This window comes from Lipotes vexillifer, unplaced genomic scaffold (genome assembly GCF_000442215.2).
Source record: "Lipotes vexillifer unplaced genomic scaffold, Lipotes_vexillifer_v1.1 scaffold469, whole genome shotgun sequence".
Classification (NCBI taxonomy): domain Eukaryota; kingdom Metazoa; phylum Chordata; class Mammalia; order Artiodactyla; family Lipotidae; genus Lipotes; species Lipotes vexillifer.
This window is the reverse complement of record NW_006788006.1, coordinates 2,302,317-2,313,863: the sequence shown is the minus strand read 5'-3', so window position 1 is coordinate 2,313,863 and position 11,547 is coordinate 2,302,317. Positions and strand designations below refer to the sequence as shown.

General features: G+C 55.4%; 2 protein-coding genes across 2 annotated transcripts; one reads left to right on the top strand and one right to left on the bottom strand.

The window, feature by feature from the left end:
- Positions 1-1,484: 1,484 nt before the first annotated feature.
- MRPL34 (mitochondrial ribosomal protein L34) lies at positions 1,485-1,992 on the bottom strand. The gene is made up of 2 exons (XM_007461010.1): positions 1,919-1,992; positions 1,485-1,698 (listed from the first exon to the last, which is right to left on the bottom strand). Exons 1-2 carry the CDS (start codon positions 1,990-1,992, stop codon positions 1,485-1,487), a joined length of 288 nt encoding a protein of 95 aa, XP_007461072.1.
- A 1,827-nt stretch (positions 1,993-3,819) lies between these two features.
- ABHD8 (abhydrolase domain containing 8) lies at positions 3,820-10,764 on the top strand. The gene is made up of 5 exons (XM_007461007.1): positions 3,820-4,017; positions 5,222-5,969; positions 8,067-8,237; positions 8,372-8,588; positions 10,063-10,764. Exons 2-5 carry the CDS (start codon positions 5,230-5,232, stop codon positions 10,231-10,233), a joined length of 1,299 nt encoding a protein of 432 aa, XP_007461069.1. The 5' UTR covers positions 3,820-4,017; positions 5,222-5,229; the 3' UTR covers positions 10,234-10,764.
- Positions 10,765-11,547: the final 783 nt, after the last annotated feature.

Genomic DNA, 11,547 nt, shown 5'->3' with positions numbered 1-11,547 from the left:
CAAAACCCCGCCCGGGACTTGCAAGCGAAGAGCAGCGAAATCCGGAAGTGGGCGGAGGCCGCGCCCCCAAAGCCCCTTGGGATTTGTAGTCTGCAACACCCGGAGGTCCCACCGGTCTCTCAAGCATTTGCTACGCTTTTTCATATGGTGGTTCATGGGGTTCTCACAGCGGCCCCCGGAAGGATAGGGACCCACCGTTACACTCCCAGCCTCCTCCCTGGGGTCCCAACCTTAGGTTTCGGCATATCTAAAATGCTCCCACACTAGCCGCTTGATATCTTTAAGCTGACAGAGCATCTTTGAAACACTTCCCTTGGCTCCCCAGTATCCCAAGGATCCAGTCCCGCCTCCTCGGTCCCAAATTCTGGGCCTCTCCGGCCTCCTTCGTCCACCTTTTATCCTGACCCGTCCAATCCCTCCTCCCTTTGGGCTCTCCCAGACCCTGCTACCTTCTCTAAGAAGCCTTCCTCGACTGCGTTCTTCCCAAGGCAAAGTCCAGTGCCTCCTCTGGGCTCCACAGTCCTCACAATCATCCTCCCAGCCCTGACTCCACTGTGTCCAAACTGCCTGGGTACGAATCAAGCCACCGCCCCCCCCACCACGACCACCATCAGCCTGACAGCCTGGAGAGAACAAGAACTTATTGAGGAAGCACTCAATAAGTTACTAAGTGGAAGCTACTAAGTATTATTACACCAACATCACAGCAAAGGAGAAATGAGCATCTCATTTTAAGGATGGATCCTCTTTATTTTTTTGGCTGCAGCAGGATGCAGGATCCTAATTTGCAGCATGCAGGATCCTAATTCCCCAACCAGGGATGGAACCCGCGCCCCCTGCAGTGGAAACCTGGAGTCATAACCACTGTACTGCCAGGGAAGTCCCATTTTATTGGAACCAAATGAACCTCAGAGGGCTAAGATCTTGCTCAAGGTCACAGAGCCCATCCCCAAGGGGCAGGTGGAGGATTCAAACCCCTCCCACCTCTCCACAAGCCTTCCTAGAACTGTGAGAATTGACATTTTATAAGACAAGTGAAAATTTGAACATTTATTAGATTTTTAATGACATGAAGGAATTGTTGACCTTTTTTTTTTAGCTTTGAAAAGCTTTGTGAATATGTATTAAAGGGCCATTATCTTAGAGAAGTGAGTTCTGAAATATTTACAGAAGAAATAACCTGCTGCCCGAGATTTGCACCTCAGGAGAGGGCAGGATAGGTTGTGGGTAGAGCTGTGTACTGGGTTACAAGGGCGTTCACTGTACCATTCTGTGGACTGATGCACATGTTCGAAATTCTTCCTAATTCAAAAGCGTAAAAAGGCATTTGGCAAGGTCTGACTTCCCACTCCCTCCTCCAGTCCAATCCCACAACTCTTCCCCTGGGCCAACCCCGAAATCTGAGAATTCATGTCCGTCCGAGTCCCAGTCGTCAGCGAGGAAAAATGCTTTAATGGGGGGGTCCAGCCGGCAGCGTCGCGCTCTCAGTGGCTCAACGATTTTCGACCCTTGTGCATGCGGCGAAGAATGACCTGGACGCCGCTTGGCTTGCTCAAGCGCCGGATCCAACCATGCTTGTTCTTGCGCTTGATGTTGCTCGGCTGATACTCGTTCCCGCGCGCCTTGCCCCGGGTCTGCTGCACGGCGGGGAGTCCCCAGGCGTCGGGGAGCCCCAGCCAGGCCCGGGGCTGGAGCCACCTGCCGGGGAAGGTTAGAGGGGGCGCTGTGTGACTTCTGCGTGGCGCCCAACCTCTGCGAGCTTGGGCTTCCCAATCAATGCCGGAGGGAGCCTGGCAGCAAAAGGCGCTCGAGGAGTTCTCAAGGCATTGGAAGGTCAAGTGGTTGGTAAACAGCTGGGGCCAGTCCCCGACGCCGCCCTTACTCCCAGATTTGGGAAGGGGTCCCCCTGAGGACTCACCTGCCACCCAAAAGCGCCGCTGACCTACTGACTGGCCCCAACAGGCGCCCCACCGATCTGGTCGAGAAAGCCATGTCCGCCGCCGGCACGCCGTCCGGTGGCAGCTATTCCAAAGCCCATAGGTTCCGCAGCTGCGGGACGAGGACTTCTGGGAAATATAGTTTCTTCTAGGCGGAGCCCTCATTGCCGCGGGAGTTGCAGTTCTACGTAGGCGCACTGCATCTTCGGCGTGAGCGTCAGAGCCCACAGGAGAGTGCAGTTCTTCTTGTGGACCAGCAGGTGACAGGCGAACGGCGCCTCCTCCGCATGCGCGTGCGTACAAGACATTATGTCCTTGGGTCTGCTGGGAGTTGTAGTTCCTTCTCCTGTAGATCTACAGAGGGTACCCTGGGGTGACGGTGGCGCAGCTGGTGGCAGCCTCAGGAAACGGCTGGTTGAATTTCCCACCCCCAGCGAGAGCCAGGCAGACGGCACACGGCTGGCAGCTTTCCCTTAGCCCCAGCCAAGTCTCCGCCCCTTGGCGGGGAGCCCAGAAGTCTGAGTTGGTGTTGGCTGGATGTCCTTGGGGTGGTCATTCAGTTTCTCAATCTGCAGAACTCATCGGTTGCAGGCTTGCCCTTGGCGGTGCCCCCGTTCAGGCCCTATTTTTCTAATACTCATATCTGAGCCCTTTCCCTTCTTACACACCCTTTACGGCTCCCCATTGCCCCAGGGAAAATATCTGGCAGGCATTTGAAGCCCGCTCTCGCCATACACACACACCCTAAATTTCAGCTACAACCTGGTGCTCCCCTAGTCATCTTTTTAAAATCCTCCTCAGATACTCTCCTTTCCCCCAATCCTATCCCTCCCTCTGGCCCAACACTGCCCCCACACAGCTCTCCCCAGACTCTCCCTGAAGCCCAGGGCGCCCTCAAGGGCCAGGCTTGCAGCTGAGTCCCTGCAGGCACCCCAGCATCTCCCAGCCTGGGGAGGGGGAGGGGAGTTTTTTCTGCATTAATAAACTGTAGTCTCCCAGGAGCACCTGAGTGGGCAAGAGTGGGTGGCTGGACCTAATCCAGCTCTGGCAGCAAATTCCAGGGGATAGGAATGGGTAAGGTATGATTAACCCTTTGTCTCTGAAGCCCATCCTACCTGCACCATCATTTAGCAAACCACTACAATACTACAGCAGTACAATAATAATGCCAGTGATGTATGGAGCACTTTCCCTGCTGAGCAAACTCATGAGGGAATTAATTCCATAGAGAAATAAATGGAGTCTCAGAGAAAGGACTTGCCCAAGGTCACATATCAGCAAAGGGTAGAGGCTGGATTTGAACTGTGGGCTTTCTGGCTCTGGGTGGGACCAGGGTCACCAGTTAAATTGGCCTATTTGTGAAACTCCAATTCCTTAATTACCCATAGCTCCAAGATATCTGTTTAATGGTTTAACGAATAACAATTTGCAGAACTTGGAATCACACAGCCTTGGTTCCAAGTCCCATCTCTGCCCCTCAGCTTGCCTTGTGACCTTGTGCCATTTATGAGCCTCAGTTTCCCCACCTGAAATTGCAAAGATCTGGGAGACTGTAGAACAGAAAGGTCAGCACAGAGAGAGGGGCATGGGGGCTCCGTTTGGAGGGGACAGGGCAGTTCGGAGGCAGAGGCTAGCCGAGGAGATCCTCTTTGCAGCGAGGGGGCCCGGAAGACCTCAGGATGCGACCCCTTCTCGGCGGTTAACCAGGCCCAATCCCTCCCTCCACCTCCGTAAACCTTGAGGGAGGCGGGGTCGTTGCCCCACGAACCCGCCCTTATCCCGGAGTTGCCGCCTCTGATTGGCAGTCTAACTAGGCCAGGTCATTATGCAGCTGCTATTGGCCAAGGATCCAGTCAGTCGGTGCACGGTCCCGCCCCCCCCCCGGGGGAGACACTTAAAGGGCCGTCTGGCTAGGCGGTAGCGGGATGTCCCCGCACTGACCGCCCTGGGCCCGCGCCCGCCCGCGTAAACGCGCCCGGCGCGACCCCGCGCCACCATGTAAACGGCGCCCGCAGGCGGACGCCGGCTTCTCTGCGCGGGACCCCTTTGCCCTGCCCCGGGCCCCAGGGCCCTCGATGAGGTGAGCAGGGACCGGGCCGTGGGAAGGGGACACTGAGGCCCCTGGGTCTTTCACTTTGGAGGGAGGGTGTCCACAAAGCCCTTAGGAAGCCGCGGAGCCCCAGTGGCCTCTACCCCGCAGCAGGATTGACGGGCACCCAGGAGGCGGGGGCCTGGCTCTGTGGAGGGGGTCTGGCGTGGCGCATCTGCGCCCCCTTTGGCAATCCCGAGTTGGAACCCCGCCGGAGGTGGGGGGCGCGGCCTGCTCCCCCTTCCTCAGCAAGTACGGGCCACTGCAAGCCGGGTGTTCGGCGTTCATTATCCCCGCGGAGCCCAGGATGGGGACGGGGAGGGGTTGGTCCCATCACCAGGGCCTAAACAATGGGGGTGCGCTGCGCGGGTATCCCCCTCGAGTTATGTAACTGCCTGCAGTTGCCATGGACACGGAGTGAGGGCTGTGGCCCACGGAGCGGGATGGAGGCCTGGAGGCCCCCGGCCAGGGCTTTACCTTCTCCATCCTCATCTCCACTACTGGGGGCTGTGTGCCAGATTTCCCAGAACCCAAGGTACTGAGCAGTGGGGACAGAGCACCTTCTTCCCAGAGTGTCTGAGCTCAGCTTGTAGGTCTGTGAAACAGACCCATTGCCCTCATGGTCTTGGGGAGCTGGGCAAGGGCTTCTGGAGCTCAATCCTGAAACCCCTCTCCCAGGGTCTCACCTTTCAGAAGCCAGGTTTAGAGGCCTGGGATGGGGACTCTTTGGGATCTGCACATTTTTAGATGCCTTTGGAGCCCTCAGGATATGCTGGTTTAGTGAAAGTGAATTAAGGCAACAGTGCATGAATGAATGAATGGACGAATGAATGAGTGGATTTAGGAAGGCATTACTGCTATAAACCTGAGCTGGAGGGTCCTCAAGGATGGGCCACATTTGCCACAACATCCCCTCCTCTGGGAAGCCACCCCCAACGAATGCCTCTTGGTGTCAGCCACGACCTTCTCTCTAGGATAGACTAGGCTGGCCTAGAAGGGTGGCCGAACGCCACACAGGCACTGACCAGACAAAACATCTCAGTGCGTGGCTGGTTCTGGCCACCCCCAAACTGGAGCCTAGATGGGGCCTCGCAGTGCAACCTACCTGACCCAGGTGTGGGGAGTGGGTGCTATGGGAGTGGAAGGCTTCCTGTTTAGATGGCCTCTGACCTGGCTGTCACGACCCCACTCACAGGACACACCATGCTGACCGGGGTGGCCGATGGGATCTTTTGCTGCCTGCTGGGCGCACCACCCAATGCTGTGGGGCCCCTGGAGAGTGTGGAGTCCAGTGATGGCTACACCTTTGTGGAGGTCAAGCCTGGCCGCGTGCTGCGGGTGAAGCATGCTGGACCCGCTCCGCTCCCCACCCCACCTCCACCACTGTCAGACGCCGCCCAGGGGGACCAATCTGGCTTGGTCCACTGCCAGCGCAGAATCACCGTGTACCGCAACGGGCGGTTACTGGTGGAGAACCTGGGCCGGGCACCACGAGCTGACCTCCTGCACGGGCAGAACGGCTCTGGGGAGCCACCAGCCGCCCTCGAGGTAGAGCTGGCTGACCCAGCGGGCAGCGATAGCCGCTCGGGCCCAGGCAGTGCTGGGAGTGGCAGTGGCGGACGACGGCGGCGAGCCCGACGCCCCAAGCGGACCATCCACATTGACTGTGAGAAGCGCATCACCAGCTGCAAGGGCGCCCAGGCCGATGTGGTGCTCTTTTTCATCCACGGTGTCGGCGGTTCCCTGGCCATCTGGAAGGAACAGCTGGACTTCTTTGTGCGCCTGGGCTACGAGGTGGTGGCGCCTGACCTGGCCGGCCATGGGGCCAGCTCAGCGCCCCAGGTGGCCGCCGCCTACACCTTCTATGCACTGGCAGAGGACATGCGTGCCATCTTCAAGCGCTATGCCAAGAAGCGAAACGTGCTCATTGGGCATTCTTACGGGTGAGCCAACACTGGGGTGGGGATGAGGGTGAAGGGTGGAGACTGGCAGGAACTGGACACCCACTCACAAAATACTGATTTCCCTTCTTGAAAAATCCCGCTAACATCTGCAACGAAACAGGGATTCCTGCCACCAATGCTATTGTTTCACATTGTTTTAAAGCAGTATCTCAATCCCTGAACTATTGACATTTTGAGTCAGGTAATTCTTTTCTGTGAGGGGCTTTCTTGTGCACTGTAGGATGTTTAGCAGCGTCTCTGACCTCTATCGACTAGATGCTGCTAGCACAATGGTCTAGTGATGATCATGACAATCAAAAATGCCTTCAGATAGTGCCAAAGTTCCTCTGGTAGGCAGAATCACCCCTAGCTGAGAACCATTGTCTTCAACTAAGTTCAAAAATTGGTTGCTCTGGGGGCTTCCCTGGTGGCGCAGTGGTTGAGAGTCTGCCTGCTAAGGCAGAGGACACGGGTTCGAGCCCTGGTCTGGGAAGATCCCGCATGCCGCGGAGCAACTGGGCCCGTGAGCCACAACTACTGAGCCTGCGCGTCTGGAGCCTGTGCTCTGCAACAAGAGAGGCCCCAACAGTGAGAGGCCCGCGCACCGCGATGAAGAGTGGCCCCCGCTTGCCACAACTAGAGAAAGCCCTCACACAGAAATGAAGACCCAACACAGCCCAAAATAAATAAAGTAATTAATTAATTAAAAAAAAAAAATTGGTTGCTCTGGAGACCCCAAGGGCTCCAAGGAAAGACTAACTGGAATCCCACAATTTTTGCTTACAAGGGCACAGGTTGCTATAATTCATTCTTCCTTAAAGGGGTGACAGATAATACCACCTAGCATTTAGATGAGAGCCCACGCCATGGAAGGCTCTGGGCCTGGGTGCCTGATCACTGCCAAGTGGTACCATTCTGTCCTTTACCCAGGAGGAAAGGCAGGATATGATCAGCCAGCCAGGTTGAGAACCACTGTTTTAGCAGTTGTAGCCCATGCAACTAGACAAGAAAAGGGAATGTTACATAAGTTTCCAAAAGAAAGGAAGCCAGACTGGGAAGTAGCATAGCTCCTATTTGCTTATATGAAAACATACCTCAAAGTGGATGCTTATGTAAATGACTCCTCCAATTAAATGAGCACCCACCTGTGGAAATTCCTGTGACCCCCATAACAATGCTGTGAGGTCAGCACAGTTACTATGTCACAAATGTGGAGATGGTAGCTCAGAGAGGTTAAGCAATTTGCCGAAGGGCACACAGTGAGTCACTGGGACAGTCAAGTCCACCTGACTCCTGCTTGTATCCTGTCCCTCTTTTCAGCAAGTGTTGGCAAACTTTTTCTTAAAGAGCCAAATAGTAAATATTTTAGGTTTGCAGGCCATAATGGTTGATCTCTGTTGAAACTTCACATGTCTACTGTTGTAGAAAGAAAGCAGACATAATTGTAAACAAATAGGCATGGTTTTATTCTAATAAATCTTTATTTATAAAATATTTTACACATTTACAAGATTGTAAACTTAAGTTTACAAGAACAAGCAGCTAGCCCACAGGCCATAGTTTGCAAAACAAACTCTGCTTTAGGGGGAATGAGGAGAGATACCTGCACCCTTCCACCTTGCATAAGGCAGGCAGATGTGCCACACCCAGGGGCCAATGAGAGAAGATCCTTAAAGGGAAGGGATATGCTGGAAACAGGGATGTTCTCTGAGAAGCCAAAGGGTTGGTTTAATCAAATAGCTTTCCTAACACTTGGCAATAAGTAATTCTTACTCCTTTGGGGGTTATGATGACTTTGAGGATCTGATAAAAGTTGTATATTTGGATCCTTTCTCCAAAAGAAAAAAAATCCACCCTTAACACACACACACACACACACACACACACACACACACACACACACACACAGTCAATTTCAGGGCATTCGAGATACCCCACCCATCCCTCACCCCCCATTTGGTGCCCATGGACCCCAGGGGAAGAATCTTGGCCTTCAAGTGTATGCCTCTGGGTGAGGGAAGGGCATTAACCCCTTCACTGCTTGTATCCTGCTGACCACTGCCCTTCAACCCTCCCCACCATCCATCCATGGGGCAGTGTCTCCTTCTGCACGTTCCTGGCTCATGAGTACCCAGATCTGGTGCACAAGATGATCATGATCAACGGCGGGGGCCCTACGGCACTGGAGCCCAGCTTCTGCTCCATCTTCAACATGCCCACGTGCGTCCTGCACTGCCTGTCACCCTGTCTGGCTTGGAGCTTCCTCAAGTGAGTGACCTGGCCCTGCCCTGGCATCTCCCCAGGGTGGATGGGAGGGGAAGCTATATGGCTGGGGCTGGCATGGGGGCACCCCCGGTGGCTGAGCTGTCATGAGGGCTCCAACAGTGCCTCCCCACCCCCAGGGCTGGCTTCGCCCGCCAAGGGGCCAAAGAGAAGCAGCTGCTGAAGGAGGGCAATGCGTTCAACGTGTCTTCCTTTGTGCTTCGGGCCATGATGAGTGGCCAGTACTGGCCCGAGGGCGACGAGGTCTACCATGCCGAGCTCACCGTGCCCGTCCTGCTCGTCCATGGCATGCACGACAAGTTTGTGCCGGTGGAGGAAGACCAGCGCATGGCTGAGGTATGGCACTTCGGCCACCACACCCTTCATATCCCCCTTGCACAGTCCAGGGGGACTCTGCCTTGTGCTCCAGCCCCAGGGACGTCAGAGCTTAGATGGAGAATCAAAGGTGGAATCCAGAAAGTGGGGCTGCCTTGGTAGGTTTATGTGCTGTCCCCACTGCACATTAAAAGGCACTCTTCATGGGACTTGCCTGGCGGCCCAGTGGTTAGGACTCCGTGCTTCCACTGCAGGGGGCACAGGTTTGATCCATGGTGAGCAAACTAGGATCCCACATGCCATGCAGCATGGCAAAAAAAAAAAAAGAGGCACTCTTCATGGTTGGAATTTGTGATGGGCTACATAATTCTTCAAGGGTGAGCTGGGGATCTTTAGATCAGATTCCCCAGAAAGGGTCTTGAGATTCTTAGGGCTAAGAATAGCTCTGGGCCAGTGGTTCTTAACCAGGGATGATTCTGCCCCACAGGGGACACTTGGAAATGTCTGCAGACTTTTCTGGTTGTCATGACTGTAGGGGAGGGAGGTGCTCTGGCATCTGGTGGGTGGAGGCCAAGGATGTTGCCCAGTAACCTACAATGAGCAGTATGTCCCCACCGCAGAAAATGATCCAGCGCCAAGTGTCTGTCATGTGGAGGTTGAGAAACCCTACCTTAGCATGAGAGACTCTCCAGCTGTCAGTGATTTCTCACCGAGGTGACTTTGCCCCCAAGAGACATTTGGCAATGTCTGGGGAGATTTTGTTTTTAATTTATTTATATTTTTTATTTTTGGCTGCGTTGGGTCTTCGTTGCGGTGCGCAGGCTTCTCATTGTGGTGGCTTCTCTTGTTGCGGAGCATAGGCTCTAGGCAGGTGGGCTTCAGTAGTTGTGGCTCCAGGGCTCTCGAGTGCAAGCTCAGTAGTTGAGGCTCACGGACTCTACAGCACAGGCTCAGTAGTTGGGGCGCACGGGCTTAGTTGCTCTGCGGCGTGTGGGATCTTCCCGGATCAGGGCTTGAGCCTGTATCCCCTGCATTGGCACGCAGATTCTTAACCACTGCGCCACCAGGGAAGTCCCTGGAGAGATCTTAAATTGTCACACTGTGGCGGGGGAGTGGGATGCTATCACTGGCATCTAGTGGATCGAAGCCAGGGATGCTGCTCAACATCCTACAGTGCATGGAACAGTCCCCATCCCAGAGAATGATCCCACCCCAAATGGCATTAGTGCCCGGGTTGAGAAATCCTGCTCTGGACATATTGTAGGCACTTAATAAATGGGGAATGAATGAATATCCAGCTGGGCTCCAGCAGGGTGACAGGCCATCTTCCAGATCCCCCTTGGGTGGAAGTGGAGGAATATAGGGTAGATTGCAAGAAGGACTTCCTGATGTTGGAGGCCATGCATAGATGGGGGAGCTGGGGGAGTCCCAGGGCAGCCTGGCCCCGAGCTCCGTCGGCCTGTCTCTGCCTGCCCTGAGCCCGGGTCCTCCGCAGATCCTGCTCCTGGCCTTCCTGAAGCTCATCGATGAAGGCAGCCACATGGTGATGCTGGAGTGTCCGGAAACGGTCAACACGCTGCTCCACGAATTCCTGCTCTGGGAGCCCGAGCCCTCGCCCAAGGCCCTGCCCGAGCCCCTGCCCACGCCCCCAGAGGAAAAGAAGTAGCCGCTGAGCTGGCAGGGTAGCGCTTAGTGAGCCGAGGAGCCTGAGGAGGGGCCCGGAGCCGGAGTTGGGTCTGCCGCCGGCGCGGACCACCTGGGCGGGCCGTTCGCTCCAGTGGGCGGGGTCAGGTCAGGGATACGCCCCCCAGGCCGGCTGGGCAGGACGTGGCGTTCGTGGGAGCCAGGTGGACACACCGCTCTCTGCTAGTCCTGCGGGACCCATCGGTTTTTCGGGGCCATAGCCGGGACCCCCGCGGAGGATGACCTTGTACAGATGCCCCCTACCCCAAAACGCCAGGGCCGAGGCAGGCCACCACCCCGCTCTCTGTCTTCCGTGTTCGCCGTGCTTGATCCTGGGACCCACGAGCCCCGCAGGGACCTCCGAGACCCCGCCCCAATGCCCGAGACCCCTTACCACCCCCCCATTCCTCGGCGCTGGGAGCTATTGTGGCCCAAGGAGGGAGGGTTTGGGAGGGGCTGGCACCACCGAACCCGCACATCTCAACTTGTAACTCAATAAAAAGTGACAATCTGAGCCTCCGGGCCTGTGTTGGGTGACCGAAGCGCGGGGCCGCCCTGAGCCTCAGTTTCCCCAAGTGCAGACTGAACTGAGTCGAGTGCCTCCCTCTCTGGGCTGGCCCACAGAGACTTGAGGATGTTGGCCGTTCAGGCTTGTTTCCCGAGTTACCCTCCCTCCTCAAAATGCAGGGGCTACTCGGGCAGTATTTCCAGAGCAGAAGGCAGATAGGGGGTGAGCTGCCCGTCCCTCGAGGGGAGGAGGAGAACCAACTGAGGTCGATGCTGAAGTTGAGGTGAGGATCCGAGGACGGTTGCATCCGATTACAGTAGCCATAATTGTGTCAGCTGTATGCAAAGCCCTATGCTGAGTGCCTGACACCCAGAGGTTCATTGAATACCCTTCACTCCACACCACACAGCAAGTTAGTACCTCTTACTGTCCCATTTTATCTTATAACTTGGTTTTGAGTTGCTTTTGTCATGATGATTTTTATTTCGAATCTTTTTTTTTTGAATCCAGATTTCTCTGGATTTCCCTGCTCCATGGCTGTGCTCTTGGTCTTCTGTATTTTATTCTAATGTATGTATATCTAGGTTTACCCGTGGTTTGTGTGGCCAGTGGGAAGAGATTTGTCCCCTCAGTTGCTGCACCTTTGGTCCTTTCCCCACTCGTTTGTGAACCCACCTTTAATTTAAACCAGGGGTTCTCAGAGAGGCACTGCTGTTGGTTGACAAATTCTGGAGATGTTTACCACAACTGGAGGGGGAGGTGCTCCTGGAACCTTGTGGGTGGAGTGCA

Bases quoted from the DNA above. Each gene is read 5' to 3' on its own strand.
- MRPL34 (XM_007461010.1), bottom strand. From the start codon at position 1,992: ATGGCTTTCTCGACCAGATCGGTGGGGCGCCTGTTGGGGCCAGTCAGT. The intron at 1,699-1,918 runs GTGAGTCCTCAG...CTTCCCCGGCAG, and splicing joins GCGGCGCTTTTGGGTGGCAG to GTGGCTCCAGCCCCGGGCCT.
- ABHD8 (XM_007461007.1), top strand. From the start codon at position 5,230: ATGCTGACCGGGGTGGCCGATGGGATCTTTTGCTGCCTGCTGGGCGCA. The intron at 8,238-8,371 runs GTGAGTGACCTG...CCCCACCCCCAG, and splicing joins CTGGCTTGGAGCTTCCTCAA to GGCTGGCTTCGCCCGCCAAG. The intron at 8,589-10,062 runs GTATGGCACTTC...GGTCCTCCGCAG, and splicing joins AAGACCAGCGCATGGCTGAG to ATCCTGCTCCTGGCCTTCCT.